This window comes from Sphaeroforma arctica, assembly GCF_001186125.1.
Source record: "Sphaeroforma arctica JP610 unplaced genomic scaffold supercont1.10, whole genome shotgun sequence".
Lineage (NCBI taxonomy): Eukaryota > Ichthyosporea > Ichthyophonida > Sphaeroforma > Sphaeroforma arctica.
The window spans coordinates 114,042-135,367 of record NW_014040548.1 but is presented as its reverse complement, the minus strand read 5'-3'; the positions used below and the strand labels follow the sequence as shown (position 1 = coordinate 135,367).

Below are 21,326 nucleotides of genomic sequence, written 5' to 3'. Positions count from 1 at the left end.
TTAAAGTTGAAGTAACACTGACGTTGTGATACTATGATAGACCGTGCTATACACTTAATAACTATAGAATAATCACACCACATAGCTACACACTTCTAAGTTTATTAAAATTTACTAAAAATACTATAGTCAACAAGGCCAAGTAGCAACTGAAACTAGACATACTAGCCCGCCCAACAAATAAAGGCGGTCGAACACGCACATATGATATGATTAGCTGTCTTTAATATACGGGAATATAATTGAAACGATATTAATTATTAAGATTAGGAACATATGATTGGTCATAAAAAAGGGAAATAAGGCCTGTCGAAATGAACAAATACGACCATTGCGACCAATGCGACAACGACACGTCGCATTAATATCAGTGTCGTTTTCTAAAACGACACGTCGCATTCATTGCGATAAGTGTCGTTTAGGTCCCTCACTGACCGTCTGACCCTCGTCTCTGAGACTCTGACCCCAGTGGGCCCAGTCACAGACTCACAGTGGGCCCCCCCCGCCCCAGGCCCACACAGGCAAATCAAGAGCAAAGTTTTTAGACCAATGGAATGGGTTATATCCATCGTGTACAACTTCTTGTGTGGAATTTTTTCGTTACATATTTGTGAGCGTTTAAGTATTATAAACGTATAAAGTTTGTTTGACATTTTGAAACAGTTGTAAAACATATAGGTGAGAAAGAAAGGGGCAAATGCACTATATAAAGAACAACCATTGCACCTCCGAACCCAAATTTTACACCCTCATTTACTATTTAGGACTCATCCACCGTAGTGACGTAATAAGGTGTTAATGTTTTTTAATCAGATGGGAAAAATCATTTTTGAATCAAAAGTGTCAACCAAAAATTGCCGGCGAACATGTCAAAGAGAGAATATCCAATACAACAAGACGCTAATATCAAACACTCCTTGCGCATTGCCTGCGCTTGTATAGAACAGAGGAACGCAGCGCACATCCCCACACCAAAGCTAAAAACCCTGGTGCTCATATACAGAGGCGAATTGCACTCGTAATTGAAATCTATCATTGATTCAAAGCTTTAGGGACACCTGAATATGATATACTCACAGGTCAACAAATATCAAGATCGTTAGGTTGGATTACATTGCGGAATCATGCTAGTACTCAGGTTTCTGTGCTGTGTGTTATTAGCCGCAGGATCTCACAACATTGTTTCAGCAGGTAAAGTAAACGTGTCTTTTTCTTCGCTGTTCGTGTCTAGCTTGTACCCTGTTGGATGGCGTGAAACTTGTCAGCGAATCCACCGCGAAGCATCCGTTTGTTTGACCTCGAATTGTATTTTACCGCCTCATAATACAATAGCCGAGGCCGTTCACTTGATATATTATGACATATTTATTCCCTAGGTGTCGTGGTAATATACGTACTACGTAGTCTATATATGTGTATATCTATATATATATCTATATTTGTTTGTATATGTATACGTATATATATATGTGTGTGTGTGTGTGTGCATGTATATATATATATATATATGTGTGTGTGTAGGGATGTAATTGTGACCGTTATTTGTTCATGTGTTTATTTCATGTGTGGAAAATTATAATATTTTTAAGAATAGATATGAATGTACATATATGTTTTGTCTATATATCACCTCATATGTATAATTAAATAGTTACATATATGTGTGTGTGTTTGTGTTTTTGTGTCTGTGTGTGTGTGTATGTTAGTCAAAGCAATCAGTATCAATCCACTTTTCATTTCGTGTGTCATAAGTTGAGCGCGTATAGCCATCAAATTGTTTTGTAACGCTATATTCGTTTCCTTGCTCGTACCAGAATCCGCAAAGAAAGGCAAGGACAAAAATCATATATATGCTGTTAGATGGGGCCAAAATGTTTCTCTTGCGCCACTTTCGACAACGTTTCAAGACTCTTTACTGTTTGTTTGGCACGGCGAAAACAGTGTGGGCTTCGTCAACGGCGAAGAAATCGGTAAGAGTGTGAATATTGTCTTGTTTGGAAATTTGTATTTATTGGGTAAATAGGCAGCTCCTACTGATTTTATGTGATAGAAATTTACTGTTGTTTTACAACTTAGTCTGTGGGTTTTCCCGCGAACTGCGCTGATACGCTTTATTCCTTTCGGGTCTAGACGATGAACATCTGGATGAATTCTGCGACAATAAGACGCATTTCCTTGGCGACAGAAGTCCAGTGCTGATCAAACTGACGGATCTGAATGTCTCGGCTACCACGTACACCTTCGTCAGCCAGGTATCTTAGTACTGTCATGCACATACGGGTGTCAATCTAGTGCGCAGGTGACAATAACATGTGTTCATTTATCACTTGGTCACCACGGTTACATTCCAGATATGTATGCGTTCAGGATTCGACTTAAGTGAATATCAAGTTCAATGCAACACCGTATGCCTGGGCCAGGTGCATTGCACATCGGTACGGATCAGTTTGGCATATGCATTGTAAATAGGATCAGTTTGGCGTGTACATTGTAAATAGCGCCACACGATTACTCGCCTCAGGAACCCGGTCGCTGCCCACACGAGCGCATCAAAGTATTTATCCAACCGGTGGAGACGGTACATGGGAGTTTGCTGTATGGCATGATTGTGTTCCTGATGCTGGCGTCTCAGATCATTGCCTACATGATTAGTAGCTATGGCATCACAGTATTCAGGTATAATTTATTTTTTGCGCCAATACGACACAATCTGATACATGGTTTTACAAATGTGACACTGTTAATTTCTTTGCTTAGGTATTTGTGCGGAGATACGCTTGCTGCTGAAAATCTCGCTTATGTACGTTCGCAATATGCTAAACTAAGTGTTTTGATCAAGGATTCCACTGATATGCTCAGACACACCGGTTGACTGTTCGCTGCTTATAATCGTGTGGTTTTAGATGCACATAGCTTGGTTTATGCGTGAATTATATGCCTCGATGAGCCCATTGTAGCTAAAAGGTCTGTTGGCTTTATTGCTATAGTTTTTTGTGGTTTTACAGCACGTTTAAGTGTGTCGCCGCTGCCTTGTACTTTGGCGCAACAAAATGCCGCCTATTTCGCCGATATTCTCCCAATAAGTAGTCACAGATGCATGTCATTCTATGTGGGATTTCGGTTACGACACGGGCATCGCTCCCTAATATACCTGTCTGTCTTCGTCCCGTGAACTACCCAGTGCATCCGGTGTGACCATGATGATTGGGGCGGTGACTAGCTTCATCGTGGCCGAGTCGGCCGACAAGCCCATAGTGGACTTCTCACCGGATGCTTTCTTCTACATTTTGCTGCCGTGCATTGTGTTCGAGAGCGGGTATACCTTCCACAAGCGCCACTTCTTTGACAATCTGGGTAGCATTTTGTCCTTCGCACTGCTTGGAGCGTTTATATCGTCTATGGTGACAGGCTTGCTGATGTTCTACGCCACAATGTTTGTGGGGACGGAACCTTGGACGTTATTGCAGGTGTGTATGTGTGGGCCTCAGTCGGCGATGCTCACGATGTCAAGTATTTTTTCTACATATGCAAACTCTTGCGGCTCATCTGCGGCAACCTGTGTGCTCCTATACAAAATCCCTTAAGCAAACACCAACACCCCAGCAAAATACAGCCGCTAAAGTATACCTCTTCGCTTCTCACTCTTCAGAGCCTTGTGTTCGGGACTCTCATCTCGTCTACTGATCCCGTGGCCACCCTGGCCATCTTCTCCACGCTGCCTGTGCGTCCGTCCTTGTATGGGCTGGTGTTTGGTGAGAGTGTCATGAACGATGCCGTGTCGCTGGTGCTGTATTCAGTGCTCACATCGTTTGATGAGGAGACGTTCACCTTTGCCGTTGCGCCTACTGTGGCGTGGCACTTTACGTTGATCTTCATCGCCTCCACACTTATTGGGGGTATGTATGTGTGCATATCTGTGCGCTTGTTCATGTGTGTGCATATTCTTTTGTCGCTGTTTATGTATTTGTGTACACAACCTTCGATGAGGAGCCTTTCACCAAACTCTAAAATGCTGATCTTCATCGCCTCTACACTTGTTGAGTGTATGTGTTTGTGGTTGTGTGTGTGTTTATCTGAGTGTGTGCGTATTTCGATTTTCCTTTGTCGCTGGTGCCACGGTGCTCACAGCCTTCTATGAGGATACCTTCACCTTTGCTGAAGGGTAGCATTTTGCGCTGACTGTTACCCCCTCGACACTTATTAGAGGTTTGTATGTGACGTTTTCATTCTGGGTTTACCAGATGTGTGTGTGCGTGATCTTTGAAACTAAGAATGCTCCTGAGTACTCGCACAGCAAGTTCACTTGACGCACCAGTTTGACCTTAAAACAAATGTCTGATATCCCTCAAATCTGCCTTTCACAGTTTTATCGGCGATGGGAGTGTCTATGACACTCAAGATGATACCAGCCACCACCGCCACGGCGCAGATTATCGTAATGCTATTGGTCGCTTATCTGGGGTATATCATCTGCCAAGGCCTGGACTTCTCGGGCATTGTGGCCATATTTTTCTATGGGTAGGTTTAGTGTGGGTCGGCTACGCGTTTGTGTGTTGATTGTCAATTTCTACTTTGTCAAGGTGCGTAGAGTGATAGGTGAGCGGGATACTGCTCAATGTTGAAAGACGGGTCGAGTGTACAGGTGTGATTATCTGGGCTTGAGTCTGGTTTTGTGTACGTGGTCAACTTGATGGTTGGGCGAATTTGGGGATAAGTCGTTGAATCTGCGTAGGAGGGTATAGAGGTGTCTATATAGGAGTATACTTTGTCCCAAGTACACGTGGATGGTTTTTTACGTGAGCATCCTTAAGCTATCATTGTAGAGTGCTTTGGCGGATACATAGGGGAAAGTACGGTGTTTTTATGAGCACTACGCGTTCTTATACAAGTTTGTCACTATGGGTGACTCTTCGAGCATGCCATGTGTGATACGATCAATTCACGCAGTTACAACTCAGCAAATCCATGACACAGTAAATAACGCTCATAACCAGCCCCCCCCCCCCCCCCCCCCCCGAGTGCTTGGTAGATATATACTCAGCCAACGCATACTCATCCACTGCAGATGCACGGCACGCCACTACGCGTGGCACAATCTTACAGAGACTGCCCGCAATGGCAGTGTGCTGCTATTCAAAGTCTTGGCTGAGTTCATGGAAGCTTTTGTGTTCCTGTACGTTGGGTTGGCGGTCTTCCCGGTGGGGACTGACAAGTACCAAGCAGGTATTTGTCGTTCTATGGTCTTGACTGCATAATTTGTGCGATGTCCGCGTGCACTTCAGCCAATGATTGTGTTATCGTCCGTATGTTCACTCTCCCTGGATGAATATGTACGCGTGCAAGCTAGGTGTGCAGTTGTCCAGTCTGTTATTTATTCGCCCCAGAAAGCACGGATGCGTGATTTGCCTAGTGATAGATCGTGATCAGTCTATGGCGTTGGTGTCCACTGCACAAAAGCTGCACGTTTGTGATCGTCTTCTGTCTTGTAGCTATCAACTCCTAAACATTGGGATCCCGTAGACATCATTACCCCATGGTCACTGAACTTCTCTCAGGATCCGGTAGAATCCGTTAGTTGCGACTTGGGTGTGCTTTTCGGCAGCCTGATCTATCGCTCCAGTACAATTAGCCGGATATCATCTTTTATTTCTCTATTTGAGTTGATAATTTGTCTAACTGACGCGGCTCGGCAGTCTTCTACAACCTGACTCGGCCAGACCCAAAACGTTACTATCGGATGAGGTTCCAGTGACCTTCGGTGCGTGCGCGAGTGTTGTATCCATGTCCTGCCCTCACTATGCCCCTCTCTACTTGTTTCTGCAGGTGTGATTGCGGTAGCCATCCTGGCGTGTATGATAGGGAGGGCCTTCAACATCTTCCCAGTCGCGGCGATGTGCAACTTGGTGCGCAGTGAGCCGATTACTAAGGAGATGCAGGTACTTATGTGCCATGCGGGCATTAGAGGCGCCGTGTCTTATGGTTTGGCAGTCAACTACGACTACACAGGAAAGCTGGGAATCAGATCGACCGTACAGGTACGTTTTACCGAGTGCACTATGGAGGGCTAAACTATCATATGATTCTTCAGTAGACTGTTATGTGATTCTTCAGTGGTCGTTGTGACCATGCACGTATATGTACACTTTCGGCTCTACTTGTGGGTCGGTATGTTTTTACGTGTGTGTGTGTGTGTGTACATTCTCAGGTCTGCTCGAGGGTAGGTGTGCTTGAAAATGTGTGTGTGTTGGTAAGTAGTTGTGTGCGGATCTGTACGTACAAATGTTAATCTATTCATATGTGCGCCTGTGTCCCTGGAAGCATGTTCTGCCGCAACAGGACTACAAAATCCGTGGCACCCGAAGCGCTCAGAGTGCACCCGTAGCATCTATAGATAGTATATGTATACCAACTATGTTGTGCAGCTTTTAATTTTTAACAATGGATAATCTTTACGAGAGGGTCCGACTTGGGTGTCCAATTATGATCACTTCATTTCACCTGATGTAGAACGAACGCACGACTATGTTTGACTCAATTCGTAATCTAGAAGAGTTATCTTATGTAATAATCTACATGTCCGCATAAAAGTGGTAGGTATCGCGATATTCCGAACATGATTTTTTTTGTATATTCAGAAGTGTGTACGTGTCGGATATTGCCTCAGGTATATAAATTCACACATTGTAATTGTATGTGTATCTTTCAGGCGTGTTTGACTCAAATACATTTACGTATATACACACTCAAATAAGGATATATGTACAAACATCTCAGCGGTAAATGTGTATATAGCTGTGTAATAGATACATGCTTATACCCGCATGCTTATATTCTTATATATATATATATATATATATATATGTATGTATGTATGTAGAGTACAAACTTGATTATAATCAACTTCAATTGAACTTTGATCCATTTTTTTATCGTATATTCACATATACACTTCATGTGCATTCGCACATGAATAGCCAAATTGCATTCAGGAGTCACTCTCATACTAACCCTACTTCAAATATCTTTATTGTGTTCATTGTTCATACTTTTGCAACACCTTCCTGACGTTCAATACCGCTCCTTCTGCAGGTGGTTGTGATGTTCACTGTTTTTGTATTGGGTGGTTCGACCGGTGCTCTGCTTAAGCGATTAAGTCTGTTAGATACAGCCCCAAGCGCCACGAGGTAAGACGGTGTGAGAACTTTTCTTGTTTACAAGTTATCGTGATCATACTTATACCATCGAGTCACAACTTCTATGTTTATTGTTGTGTGGTACATGTGTGTGAATGTGCGTGTTCATATATACACAGACGTAGATAGATCATAAAGTGACCACGATGAATGCAAAGCTGAGTTATCCGATTGAATATACCACGCAATACCGTCTTTGATACGCCTGTTGTGCCATCGGGTGATGAGGGCAACTCTTATTTTACAGCATCACATAAATATATTCAAACGGTACATTGGTCGTACAGGCTGCCTTAACCTATTACAACTCACAAAACCCCCATAAAAGCTACTGTTGCGTATTTTAGTTATCAGGTGGTTTTAATGTTAATTTATGGACTCCGGCAGGATAATGTACCATCTCTCACACGCTCCAGTATCATACGGTACGACGATGTTTCTGTCACGTCATGCACACACCTGAAGGTATGCATGTGAACATCAAGCCAGAACATCACTCGGCTAAACTCAACCTCACACCATCCCATACATTCTACGGCACAATACTCTCCCATAACTCGATATGTAGCTTTGGGCTCATATGATGACACAAGCGCCTCGTGCGCACTCACTAGGTCAGGACATAACTACGCCAAACTCAGCTTTATACTACCACCGCCTACCTTCTCTAGTAGTGCAGTACTCTCCCTTCCACCAAAATGTAGCGGAAGGCTCAAATAAGGATAATGACGGCTCGTACATACGCCTGGACCTGTAACTTGAACAACACGCTTGAACACAACTGAGATTACCTCAACATCGTACCGCCACCTTTGTCTTTTTCTATATTCTGCAGCAGTACACAGTACTCGCCCGTACACCAAAATGCAACTGAGGGCTCAGATGATGATTCTGACGAACCGTATAGAGAGCGCGGGAGGTCACTAGTGCGGCGGAGTGGGAATTCGCTTCACGACACCGTTGGTGTGTGAGTGTTGGTGTGGTTGTGGGTGTGTTTGGTATGCGTTGTGTGGGTGTGGGTGTGGATGTCAGTTTGTTTCTGCGTGTTGTGTGTACGTTTGTCAAGTTTGCTACTTTTTGTCGGCGTGCTTGATAAAGCGTGCGGTCATACTCGCAAATAAGAGTTAGAGATCATTGGGTATGTTTGCTATTTGTTCCAATGATTCGCCTTGACTACAGTGATTGTGTTCCCGCAAACGCTTTGCCCGGGTATACTATGGAAGCACATAGGGTAGAGTGGATTTGTGAGCTCAAAGATTTAACAATTGCATACTTGCATGACTGATTGGGATGTCTGCTGTGGGACCCAGAGAAGGGAGCTTCTCTGACTATTGGCGGAGTAGTGATTTCTATGTACAGGTGGCCGCATTTGGCCCAAATCCCCAACTGTGCCCTTGGCTTTTATCAGACTAAAGTTGCATGCTTATAGAGTCTATGGCTCGTTGCATGCCCCTCATGCACGGTAAATCTATATACTTTCTCATCTACGTGGTAGAAGTTCTCATCAGCAGAATAGTCATGCGAGGTTGTAGATCCATATATATATATGTGTCTGTGTCTGTGTCTGTGTCTGTGTCTGTATCTATACCTGTATCTTCCTATATATATGTGTGTGTCTGTGTCTGTGTATGTGGACACACTGACACTCATCAGATTTTTTATGAGATACACTCGATGAAGCTGAGTCGACTGGTTGGCGTATATCTGATATCGATGCTTGTTGCATAATATCGTAGAATACTTAGTGATCTCAGTGCAGTTTTTCGAGCTACTTAAACCAATTTTAAAACTCAGAAGCTTTTAATATGATCCAAACAGATGGGCGCGAGGAGCTTAGTATAGAAGAGGGTCACAGAAGATCAGCCTCAGAATCAACTCCCGGTGCACATCACCAAACCAATGCTGTTCTAAAATGGATACGAAACATCGATCAAGCGTATGTTTAACGCAAGAGTGTATATGTACACCTACGGAATGTATTGACAGTTTGTAAGAATCAGAAAATGATTGCGTGTGTATGGATGGGTGTTTTAAATATAAATACATGTATATATGACTTAAGTATGAATTCCCGATACCGCGATTTCATATTTTTATACCGTTCCTATTTCCATCTGAATATCTTTGTTCAGGTACCACTGACTAAGAATCTGCCGTTCTCTTCCATAAACTGTGCCAAGCTGATTGCACATATTTGCCCATGAGTTGAATATGAGTGTTCGTATGGACGTATCTATATCGATAAGATTGTCCATGAGTTAAATATAATAAATGTTCGTATAGGCATATATATATATATATATATATGCAGTGGCCTCCAGAAGTATTTATCTGATTGTTTCTATCTTTAACAGATATCTGCTTCCTCTACTAACCCGGCCGAAGCAACGGACTATGTCTAATGGTCGGAATGAGGTGTGTTGCGTGTCTTTCAGCCGAAATCGTTTGGCTCATTCTTTGCCATATACATGTGATTTCGAATTAATTCTGAATTTAGGGCACGAAGAATGGACTTTTAACTTTTGAGCTCTCCCCGCGCCTCAATGCCAACGTGTATTTGTAAGATGATATTGTATGATTTGCTTTCAATTGGATGTATGGATCCAAACATTTATGCATGTTTTGCTTTTAGTTGTGCTCACGCGGTGATTTTATAAATTGACAGATCAGTTCCGCTGTTTAATAGCGGAAGCCACCTTTTATAACGCATATAACGTTTATTCTTCAATGCAACTCCATTTTACTACAACTCTATGACCCACTACTCACCGGTGCTAACTAGACTTTACTCTTGCGTTGCAGAATGATTGACTGGCTATTGCGGGTAAACACTAAATACTCAGTGGCCTTCACTATCCACACGTCCACTAGTTCAACTATAAACTCCCGCGAGTGTTCAATCTGCTACGTTTCAAATTGGAACGATAGTAGCGACTTCACTTCAGGTCCTGCCCTGAGTTTTCAGCATTGCCTTAGAGCATGATGCAGCGTAGATAGTTGGTGAAAAAATAGCTTCTGCTGGGGGACCAGCAAAATTAAGAGGGTCTGACTGCAAGAATGTATATTAGGATATATACTGAATGTCAGGATTTTCCAATAAGGCCGCTAATTACATATTTGCGCGATGTGGCCAGTTCTCTACTTGTGGTTTGTAGCTCAATAGAGGCAAACACAATCTCGGCTGATGAACTGAAATGCGCTCAGCGCACGGACCATAAGAAACAGTCGCCCCGTTACCGTGGTGAGGAGCTCTAGTGAGGATACGATCTCACCAATCCTGTTTCAGCTCAGCGATCCAGTTTATATGTCAATTGATAGATACAGTTGGAATCAACTGAAGGGTACAGTTCTCTGTAAGAATACTAGCTGACACTTGAAATGACAAAATTCACGAATGATGTAAGAGAAAAAATGCAAACTTCTTCACAATCATGTTTGGCTATAGTGGAAGTAGAGGATCACTCAATTTGGACCGTAAACTGCGAAACGCCTGCCAAAGATCTGAAGATCCGAAGATCGTATGTGTCCCTCTTGGGGTATACATTTACTAATACCCAGGGTGTGCACAGTGTAATGCTCTGTAAGGTATAACTTCACAATTAAATGAGTTATCGAATCAAAAAATTATACTCACTCAATATTTGTCGGGCTGCGGGCCAACAGCTGTCCTGACTTCAGATCTACAATAAAAATACAGCTCTTTCAGAGAGTGGTTTGTATGCGCAGGTTGGTTGAACTCTACGTGTCTCTTCAGTCTCTACACTTTCGTACCACCTACCTGGATTGTAGCTACGATGGTGAAGGACCACGGAGCAGACGACGATGAAGAGTTAGGAGCCGGAGAGAGTGCTGAAAACGTTCTCAGAAAGGATTAGATGTATGCAAGACATACATTTAAATAGTATTTGAATTGCGTTTGCATATATAGTGTATTTCTGGGATGTTATGCTGTAAATAGGTTCTCATAGTACATCGCGAAGCCATCAAGCGAAGTTGAATAAATAATAGTAAATAATTTTAATAGAGGCACATTGACTCACTTTTGTGTTCGCCCATAGAGGCAAATGATTCCAGGCTAATGATTGCGTGTCAAGAAAAAGATTATGATGGTAACCCCGCAGAGTGCCCCAATATTGATTAATATCTCCGTCATCAATACGAATTACTTCTGTGAGGTAGAGAAGTTATTCAGATGCTCTATTCGATATGTCGATTGTGGTGTATGGTTTCGATGCCTATGGCCGCGTGTACACCGCGGGAAACCAACTTTTCTGCCGTGGACAATGAGGCTGGAGTGCGCTACACCTCAAGCTGCTACTGCTGGCGACAATGCTACTGCAGATGCCACCTCTGCAGCCCAGGAGAAAATTGATATGCTATTTATCGGTAGGGATATTGCTGCTCTGCTCATGCTGTGCTGCTGTTGCTGCTGGTTCATTGTAGCTCGGGCTGTGAATATGCGCAGACGCTCAGCAGCAAAGAATATTGAGCAACGAAGCATGAACGCACTGCAGATGTGATGGGCTTCACGGACGGCGCTTCACCATGAGCTTCGGCTCTAGAACTAAAATCCTAAAACACACTACACACTCTGGGTGGGCATACGACCTTCGGACCTTCGGATCTTTGGCAGAAGTTTTGCTGATTCCGGCCGGAATTAAGTAATCATCTACTTCCTCTATAACCAAACACGATTGTGGAGAAGTTTGCTTTTTGTTTTCGCATATCATTCGTGAGGTTTGTCATTCCAAGTGTAAGCTATTATTGTTACAGAAAGAATTATAATTTTCCGTTTGATTCGAACTGTATCTATCAATTGTCGGATGAAATAGACTGAGCTGAAGCATGATTGATGAGACTGTATCGTCATTAAGGCTCCTCATTGACTATAACGGAGCGGTTATTATTCTTTATCAGTGCGCTAAGCGCAATTCGGTTCAACCGAGATTGAGTTTGCCTCGACTGAGCTACAAACCGCAAGTAGAGCACTGGTGACACACGCAAATTTGTTATTAGCGGGCCTCTTGAAACTTTTCATCGGTGTGTCTAGGCGTAGGCAAAAAGCTACGTACATGTGCATCGAGCCTGCGAGTTGATTTCTCACCGACTAACTACGCCGCAGCATGCTCTAAGGCAATACGAAAACCTGATGGAAGGATCTGAAGTGTAGTCCATACCATAGCCATCAATATAAATCATGATTTGGCACATGATATCTACTGAAAGACTTTTATTGATGGATTTTATAATAGATTGCTAGCAAACTCCCGGTATACAATTCTAGGTTGCTTTTACATACGACTTGGACATCGAGAAGTTCGCCACTTCGATAACTACCGCAGCAATGAGTAGCACCTGCAAGGAAGAAAGCACGCAAAGATGAGCCAAGCCATGCGGGTATGTGAGAACCATACCGATGTCTTCACAAAGCATGTGTGATTCGCTGCACGTGCGCGAGATCTTGTGTACGTGTAGTGCCTAACATAGGTACTTTGATTGCAATAAAGTGACCAACTCGCAGTCTGCAAGTACAAAGATTTGTAGTTTGCGATTAGATGCAAAAATGCTAAGTATGAGAATCTTGCATTCCAAAATACAATGTGAGATCGACCGTGATCGGCATATGTGCGAAATATAGTTTGCTTCGTATACTCGTAGCTGTGTCAAAAGGTGGATCACCGAATGGAGCATCGGCTGCGACAAATGGTGAGAGAGAGAAATATACTGATGCAAGACATGGCCAGCCCCAAACATCCCACCCCTGTGCGCAAGTATATCTATAACAGCCACACACACTCATACGCTCCCGGGCAAACAGGTACACATACAAGACTGCATTCACCTGTACTGATATGTACACTAGAACATACCTTGCGGATATCTAGCTCCATAGAGTGCATCACATACACGCCGATGAAGTAAGTGGGCACGGCTGCACCGGCGTTGCACAGATTCTTTACAAGCGCGTCGAACCGTTTGACGGCCAAATTGGTTACCCACAAACGGGTCACGTAGAGCCCTACAACAACCTGCAAGGTGAATATAAAAGTGAACAACAAACACCTACCACAATTCTTCCTGATCTGGATTATTACAATGATCAGAAAGGATAGGACTTAAAGTTGTCGTATATCCGGTAGCTTGTCTCAAAGTGGCAGCTTGTTTTTTTTTTCAAAGTGGCAGACATACCCAAGTCGCCCAAGTCCACGATCCATCAGGGCCGCCGAAAACCCCGTACCTGTTGAGAAAACGATTAACAGATGAATACACACTCCACCGTCAAACACCAGTCTTGAATTGAATATGTGTAGCATACGAATATAATAGGGATTGTCAGATAAACATTTGCCCGGACACTGGTCTCCTTAAGGCAGACAACCCACTCTGACTCCCATATTTGCACAACTTTTAGACCGACATAGACAACATGTATATGTGTACGTTCATACAGAGAGTAATAAACTGCGATGACATACGTTCATACAGAGAGTAATAAACTGCGATGATATACAATTATACGAAGAGTAATAAACTGCGATGTCATACGTTCATACAGAGGATAATAAATTGCGATGATATACATTCATACAGAGAGCAATAAACTGCGATGATATACGTTCAGACAGGGAGCAATAAAATGCGATGACATACGTACATACAGAGGATAATAAAGTTCGATGATATACTGTCATACAGAGAGTAATGAACTGCGATGACATATATTCATACAGAGAGTAACAAACTGCGATGACATATGTTCATACAGAGAGTAACAAACTGCGATGACATATGTTCATACAGAGGATAATAAATTGCGATGATATATATTCATACGGAGAGTAATAAACTGCGATGACATACGTTCATACAGAGAGTAATAAACTGTGATGACATACGTTTGTAGCGGAGTGTCACGCATGTAGGACACCAATGGAAGGATACACCAGCCCGCTGGACAGGACACGGCGGTGATGTTCGTAATTTGGACTGGCGTGGGAAGTATGGGTATGTGAGGAGTGAGCCATGTGTAGTCAAACGCATCCGGGCGATAAGTGGCCGTATAGAGACATGTATGAGATTATGGGTGACAAGAGGGTATGGATGGCAAGGTATAGAGGAATACTTTGATGAATACAGAGGAGAAAGGTGTGTAGTTTGTATAAGCTCTCTGAAGAGAAGAGATGAGCCCCACATGTACACATACACTGCACAAACATAGATATTTGCGTAGTTCTAATGAGATTCAGACGCCAGAAGACCTAGCTCTCGTTTATCTACACTCAAGCCAAACAATAATCACTCTGCGCCCATCATTTTGGCAGTAGATGGCGATATCAATAGCGTCTCATATAAATAGTAGGAGAGTTCTCACCCTTGCACTTTGTTGAAACTTCGCTAGAAAAGTGCGCACATTGTTTGCAAAGCACCACTTATGTTATAAACTAACATGCGCTCATGGCCGAGTACAAAAGTGCGCACTGCAACAGCTCAACACCCGATGCATGTTCTCTCTAATGCGATCACCGGTGCTTACCAAAGAAGGGAAGATGTCCATAGCCCTTGAAGTACTTCTCGCCATACACGCCGCACAGCACGGACAGGGTAACCTGTTATCACGTTGTGATCAAGTAAAGGTGAGGATACGTCATGTCAGCATCAACTGTGTATGATTGGTAGGTCTAAGATACGATTGCGCGCAAATGCGCTTCCCCACCCACCATGCGCACATAGGTGGGAAGTGTCGCAGGCTTGCTCTCGCTTGCATCCGACAGTGACGGTGGATTCAAGCTCTACATGGAAACGTGTCTTCGAGCGTGTCTCTCTATGTGAGCGAGCGCGTTAATACAAACACCTTGATAATGGTTGCGAAGAAACCCATCCACCACTGAGATTGGTCGCCCGATCCGCCGGACTTGGGGTCAATGAGATTATAAGCGATTAAAATCACACTAAGACTAGTGAGGATTCCCCACTGAATGGAGCTTTGCTCACGGCCCAGCATCACCTTCATGGCGAACGCTGTCATGACAAGCCGTGCCTGCGATGAGGAAGGTAGTATGTGCGGTGTGGCAACAAATGGTCAGAAGCGCCGGTATTGATGCGATAGAGTGGTATATCTCAAGCATGCTGAATAGCACTCACGTGACCTCAATGATCGAAATGAAGGTGTACAAATGGTAAGGACTGGTCAGCCAACAAAAATTAGTTAGACAAACAACTCTAGCACAGACTGAGACGGCTTTTGCTGAAATCTGATGACAGCATACCTGAGATAACACCACATAGGTGGTGGGGTCCAGTCCAGTGTTGGCGAGTACCTGCGATGAGTGTAAAGAGTCGTATTGAATGAGCAATAACAAATGTGACTATGCCAAACATAGCTCAGTGTTATGGGGCACTTAACAGGAAAATACACCAATGTGTGTCTAAGTGTAGGGCCAAGATTGAAACGAGCTTCAAATATGTGACACTAAATGGGCTATACCTCAAAGACATCAGCCAGACACCATCCAATGGCAGCCGGCGCAAAAGCCATCAGGTTGGCGGGGTTGTAAATCTGAAGAATGAAGAGAGTATGATGAGTGGTTGGGAGAGGGATTGGCTGCAAAGCATAAGTATCTGAAGATATTATTAAACAAATAAACAAACAAATGAAACTTGGACACAGCTGCGAGGATGATAAACAGGCACATGATCACAAACACATTCACAAGAAACATCAAACACAATTCGTCGGATTGGCTGTATTATGGTTGCAAAAAATCTACAAGTTTAGAACAACTGTCTTTCTATTTTGTATATCAAGCACGAAAGGTACATATAACCATCAATGCTCAACTTGCAACTTCCGTTCAGATTTCTTCTCCAATATACACAACACCACAGAACTTACCATTTTGATATACTTCATAACCTCGCCCTCTTGTAGTCCAAAAATTAAAGCTATCGACAACCCCATCAACCATGACATAGTATTTGTAATCGCTGTGGGAGATGCATCTAGATAGGGCTTACCCTTCACGGGTGTAGTTATAACATTTGAGTCGTACAGAGTCTGAAACCTTGACACCAGAACTTGCTTCTCGGCCGTACCAGGACCCTGTGGGTGTGATTTGATATGTGATTAGTCAGAGAGGACGACTCTGGGCCGTTTATTAGCTGTGTGCCTTCGGGCGATGAGACATTACCATGAACGAATGTACGAGTAATCCAGAACCATGAATATGCGAATGGCTTTCCACTCAGTAGAAAAAGAGTAGACCGGCATGTTGCTGTCACTGGATTGTCGCCGTTCTGCAGATATATAGACATGAGCGGACTTATAACCGCATACACATTCAAATTTCGTGCGCAACCAACCCACTACCTGGATGATAGCAGCTGTAGGCGATTCTCCGCATAACTCTGTTGTTTTGTGTGTGTTGCTTATCAGAAATAACCCGCACGCGCGTGTACAGATAAGTTGTTGGTAAATGTGTGCAGCTACGCAAGGTACAGTTATTTATTTGTATCTGACTTTGTATCTACTCACAGATGTACTCATGATCGACTGCAAACACTGCGATTGACAACATATCATATATGCTTGCAACTTTAAATACAAAAATACGGCCAAACATGCAGTCGGAAACAAGTTGCGAGGGGAACAACAGGCGTGGGTGTAAGTACCAACCGAGCTAAGGAAGAATCTACCCAGTACATTACTACCAACCCTTTTCATTTGCCATTGTATTCGGCCTTCTATAATGAACTCGATCTAATCCAACCGCACACTTAATTCAACTCTATACCTCTAATGGCTCATCTCTCACTAATTATAGGACCGCACGACCACATAACCTACCGTGTATGTAAAGGATATATCGCTGCCTTCCTTGTACTCAAACGGTATATCGTGCACGTGGAGCTTGACCGGGAATTTATCGTCACCGGCCGATACCGTGAGTTTGTGAGGATTTCCTGATTTGCCTGTCGTGAATAAGCGGGCGTGTAGTTGTACGAAGGTTAGTGGCCATAGATTTTATGTGTCTGGGCTCGTAGTGGTAATTTGTGTTCTAAAAGATATGTCTGCCAAGAAACGTTCGTATTCAGAAGCACGATAGAAACACGTATGCTACTTTTTGCCACCAGAGGCATACGCAGGAGTTCCTTGAACCCATTAATATCTGCCCTGGGCATAGACCACCATGGCATAGCACTACACAACTTCGGAAACCCATGCTAAAATGTATATATACACTATATCTCATAGCATCTAGCAGAGCTCAACCTTGAAACTGCCTCAATGATGATAGTAGTGGAAGTTGACATTCCCAGAAGAAATGCATGTAAGAACGTACGGGAGCGTCGAAATACGAAAGTGCAAAAATAATTTCAGCTGCATGCTGAACGCTTGACAACAAAGAACCAGGACACAAAGGAAGCAAAACTATCACGACGAGAAGAATCACCAAACGAGCGATTCCCAAACAATTTTGCAACCGGCCAAATATTTTTAGTTTTAGACTATTCCCATTTTATAACGAGAGTGGCTTCAAGCACGCGATCACACCTCACAATTGCAATATAAAAAAGATTCCAGATTGTACCCAAACTCTGAGAGAAGTGCAAAAAGCCGACCTGTAGCAAATTCTTACCATTAATCTCCAATTTGGCTGTGGGATCCCCCGAATTAAGATAGAAGACATAGTCACCCACAGTTGGAAGCACAAGGTCTCCTGCGGAATGCGCGTGTAGTGAAAGGGTATCTTGTATGAGTTCTAAATTTTTGTAGATCAAAATGAAAATGGGCGGCAGATGACAAATTATAATACTGGATATGCAAATGCACGAATCCATATAGATAGATATGTACATCAAACACGCTAGTTTGCAAAGAAATACGCATATATCCAAGTGGACAGTAGAATGAGCTAAGAAAGCAGCATATTCATTCTTATGTGTTTCATTCACGTACGTGAGTGTAGGTGAAGTGACGATTGTCTACATGCGTCACCACCTGGCGTGTTGTGAGCACTTAAAAAAGGTGATGTAGTGCACTTTGCTTACTGGTATATCCCTATACCGTGTAAATAGAAATGCTGTATCATTGCAGATACATGTAGGAGCAAACTAGATGCTCTAGAGGGTGATGTGTAAGTCGCCTCTTGCGACTATCCACTGAGTCTCACTACAGTTCCCGCATCGAATCAACACCCAAACAATACAGGTATAAACACTCCTTGCCCGAGTAGCATCGCGGCAGTATAGACCCGGCGACACTAGGCCTCAATTCATAAATATAGCGTAGAAATCCGAGCGTGTACGTGAGATAAGGCCATCCTGTCCAAACACAATACAGTTACATGTGGTCATGCTTGTCCATCCCGGTCATTGAAACCGCTGCGAAAATATCACTGCGTGTACCTCACTCAAACCAATCAGCTATCAACAACCTAATTGAGACCACAAAGATACCATACGACCGCATATCGATTGCTAGTCACGTAAGCCTACATTCTCAATTATGGCAAAAGTACAAGCAACCCACTGGTGTCTAGTTGCTCATTACAGCCATCTCATACCTGACCACTTTGCATCAAAATACTTGTTGGACAAATCATGCGCAATCTGCGACGACGGCCAATTCGCCAGAGCGAGGTTGATCTACAGATTACCCAGTCAACATGCAATAGCGAGTACAGGTTTTGAGTTGTTTTATCCACATACAGTTAAGTAGAACAGAACAGATCGAAATATCTATAACCAACTGTGGAATTACTATTGGCAAGTAAAGGTTTCGAGTTGCTTTATCCACATACAGTTAAATAGAGCAGAACAGATCGAAATACCTATGACCAACTGTGAAATTACTAATGACAAGTAAAGGTTTCGAGTTGCTTTATCCACACACAGTTAAATAGAGCACAACAGATCGAAATACCTATGACCAACTGTGAAAATACTGCAGACGTAGCAATACTGACCATCACAATCCCTATGTTCGTGAGTGTACGTCTCATCACAATCTCTATGTTCGTGAGTGTACCGTCTGCATGAAATTGCACATCCGTTCTTGTTCCGTTCTTGTATAAGCAATTCAAACACCAACACGGTGTATGCCTGTACTATATTTATATACATCAGCATAGGTATATATGGAACGCATACTGTCTCGATACTTCACACCACAAGTCAGTACCTCAGGATTGCATATAGATAGAGCATACCTCAGCGTCGCGGCGGATAAGATGCTGGCTCTCGGAAGCCTGTGCAGCATAATCGCCTGCTAGTCCATTATACACTTGCTGCAAAGAGGAATATCAGAAGAAGGATAAGTGACCTTCTCGTGGTATACAACCTTCAGTGGATTTGACGTGAAGTTAAGATTTCTAAATATACGAAATCAGGGTACGACCAGACCACCCTCATCAAAAGATAAATGCGTACTGAAATACAGGGGTCGCACAATCGTATTAATATGAAATCTAAGCGCTAAGATTAAAAAATGAAGAACGCGTTCAATACAAATACGCATGCAACTTTTGAAGATATTAACAGTGAATTGTCATTGACACGATCGAAAGCGATATACAATCGTACAATCGTATCCTCACTGCTTTATCATCGACCTTTTTGAAAGCCGACTAAAATATAGCGTACGAATATTGACAAAGAATCATTCAAACAATTCATTGGTACTCGCACATTAACGAAAGATATCCCCAGGCAGAATAGAATGCTACCTTGGAATAATTGACGAACAGAGGGGTGAATGTGTAGATACCGATCACAATCAGCAGCAGCCCCGCCTGTGTCGCAAAGCCAAAGAAAGTTCTGTGCGCGAGAGTCCAGAGAGTGAAAAAGTTCGTACTGTGAGGAAGGGTGGCAAACTCAGTCTTATGCGCACTGTGTTACACATGAGTACAAATGGATATGGAAACTCGGCGTTGCGTGGCTGTATGTCAATTGTATTCATTGACATGTTCAGCACAACCCCTCTGCTCCTACGAAGCGCGCGTCATTCACGGGGATAATCTTTGCGTAATCCCTTCGTAGATGCCGTTTTCAACCACTCGTATATTCATTAGGCCAATAATACGAGGTCAAAACTGCTCACAACGTCTCTTTTGAATATCAAATCCTGATTAGCACTTTGACTTGTTAAAGTATTTGAAGCCGCCGTGTAACTGGTTCATTAAAGGTGTAGGATTGACACCTAGACTGGCGCTTACCAACGAAATCATATACTTTTTTTGCCGTACGCGCTCTCTATGGTATTCGTTTTTTTTTGTATTAACTACAAAGTCATCCTTGTCGATTTACAGCATTGCCTTACTCTGTGGGAAAAACACGCCATATCTACGTGCGCACAGGTACGCACGTAGCTCATGAAGACCTTCATTCACACCCCTCACAAGCCATATATCGACTCACACATACCCTGTAAACCACTTCCATGCACTAAGTTGTTCCCTTTTCATTTCATCCTCGCAGTCGTCGCTAAATATGGACGCCTTACGTGTGCTGCCTCCTTCGGCCTCGTCGCGTTCTTTATTGGTGACAGCTCTTATATTTGATACATCATCAGTGCCTCCGTCCACCACCGGATCCTTATGGATATACAGTATTAACGCATTGACAAATGTGTTAGAATTGTTTATTCATTTAAGTCCTTTTATTGCACTAGAGTACTATACACTTTAAAACCGTTATTAGCTCTCGGCAACTGTATTGAGGTAAAGCGGCCGCTTCTTATCACACTATGTATCCGTTCAGTCTTCCAAAAGGTTTGATAACGATATCATATAGATGGCAGACTGCACTTCTAGTGATATGGCTTAGAACGGAGCAAGACCTGGTTCAATTTCAATACGCGCCACAAAACATCCGTCGATCACAACTTTCATACACAAGGATGAACTATTCACCAAACAATCGGAAAGTCTCGCCGTACTTTGTATACTGTAAAGTTCTATATATATATATATATATGTGTGTGTGTGTGTGTGTGTGTGTGTGTGTGTGTGTGTGTGTGTGTGTGTGTGTGTGTGTGTGTGTGTGTGTGTGTGTGTGTGTGTGTGTGTGTGTGTGTGTGTGTGTGTGTGTGTGTGTGTGTGTGTGTGTGTGTGTGTGTGTGTGTGTGTGTGTGTG

The 21,326-nt window shown here is 43.1% G+C and overlaps 2 protein-coding genes across 2 annotated transcripts in view; one reads left to right on the top strand and one right to left on the bottom strand.

Annotated features, from left to right (window-relative positions):
• The first annotated feature begins 946 nt into the window (after window positions 1–946).
• Window positions 947–10,898, top strand: SARC_00357 (hypothetical protein). Its single transcript, XM_014305960.1, has 14 exons — window positions 947–1,191; window positions 1,815–1,970; window positions 2,131–2,252; window positions 2,522–2,676; window positions 3,182–3,467; window positions 3,650–3,896; window positions 4,365–4,518; window positions 5,066–5,223; window positions 5,824–6,035; window positions 7,090–7,184; window positions 8,029–8,156; window positions 9,012–9,129; window positions 9,548–9,608; window positions 9,996–10,898. Exons 1-14 carry the CDS (start codon window positions 1,125–1,127, stop codon window positions 10,002–10,004), a joined length of 1,968 nt encoding a protein of 655 aa, XP_014161435.1. The 5' UTR covers window positions 947–1,124; the 3' UTR covers window positions 10,005–10,898.
• Window positions 10,899–12,351: 1,453 nt separating this feature from the next.
• Window positions 12,352–21,326, bottom strand: part of SARC_00356 (hypothetical protein) — a 10,258-nt gene continuing 1,283 nt past the window's right edge. Inside the window, exons 2-16 of the mRNA XM_014305959.1 lie at window positions 20,616–20,785; window positions 19,919–20,009; window positions 19,403–19,480; window positions 18,758–18,839; window positions 17,831–17,911; window positions 17,038–17,162; window positions 16,087–16,293; window positions 15,679–15,750; window positions 15,461–15,511; window positions 15,046–15,231; window positions 14,728–14,800; window positions 14,090–14,180; window positions 13,383–13,431; window positions 13,064–13,222; window positions 12,352–12,548 (exon numbers count right to left, since the gene is read on the bottom strand). Of these exons, the coding sequence (XP_014161434.1) occupies window positions 12,474–12,548; window positions 13,064–13,222; window positions 13,383–13,431; window positions 14,090–14,180; window positions 14,728–14,800; window positions 15,046–15,231; window positions 15,461–15,511; window positions 15,679–15,750; window positions 16,087–16,293; window positions 17,038–17,162; window positions 17,831–17,911; window positions 18,758–18,839; window positions 19,403–19,480; window positions 19,919–20,009; window positions 20,616–20,785 (1,590 nt within the window). The 3' untranslated portion in view covers window positions 12,352–12,473. The remainder of the gene's footprint in view (window positions 12,549–13,063; window positions 13,223–13,382; window positions 13,432–14,089; window positions 14,181–14,727; window positions 14,801–15,045; window positions 15,232–15,460; window positions 15,512–15,678; window positions 15,751–16,086; window positions 16,294–17,037; window positions 17,163–17,830; window positions 17,912–18,757; window positions 18,840–19,402; window positions 19,481–19,918; window positions 20,010–20,615; window positions 20,786–21,326) is intronic.

Bases quoted from the DNA above. Each gene is read 5' to 3' on its own strand.
- SARC_00357 (XM_014305960.1), top strand. From the start codon at position 1,125: ATGCTAGTACTCAGGTTTCTGTGCTGTGTGTTATTAGCCGCAGGATCT. The intron at 4,519-5,065 runs GTAGGTTTAGTG...CATCCACTGCAG, and splicing joins GTGGCCATATTTTTCTATGG to ATGCACGGCACGCCACTACG. The intron at 5,224-5,823 runs GTATTTGTCGTT...TTGTTTCTGCAG, and splicing joins GACTGACAAGTACCAAGCAG to GTGTGATTGCGGTAGCCATC.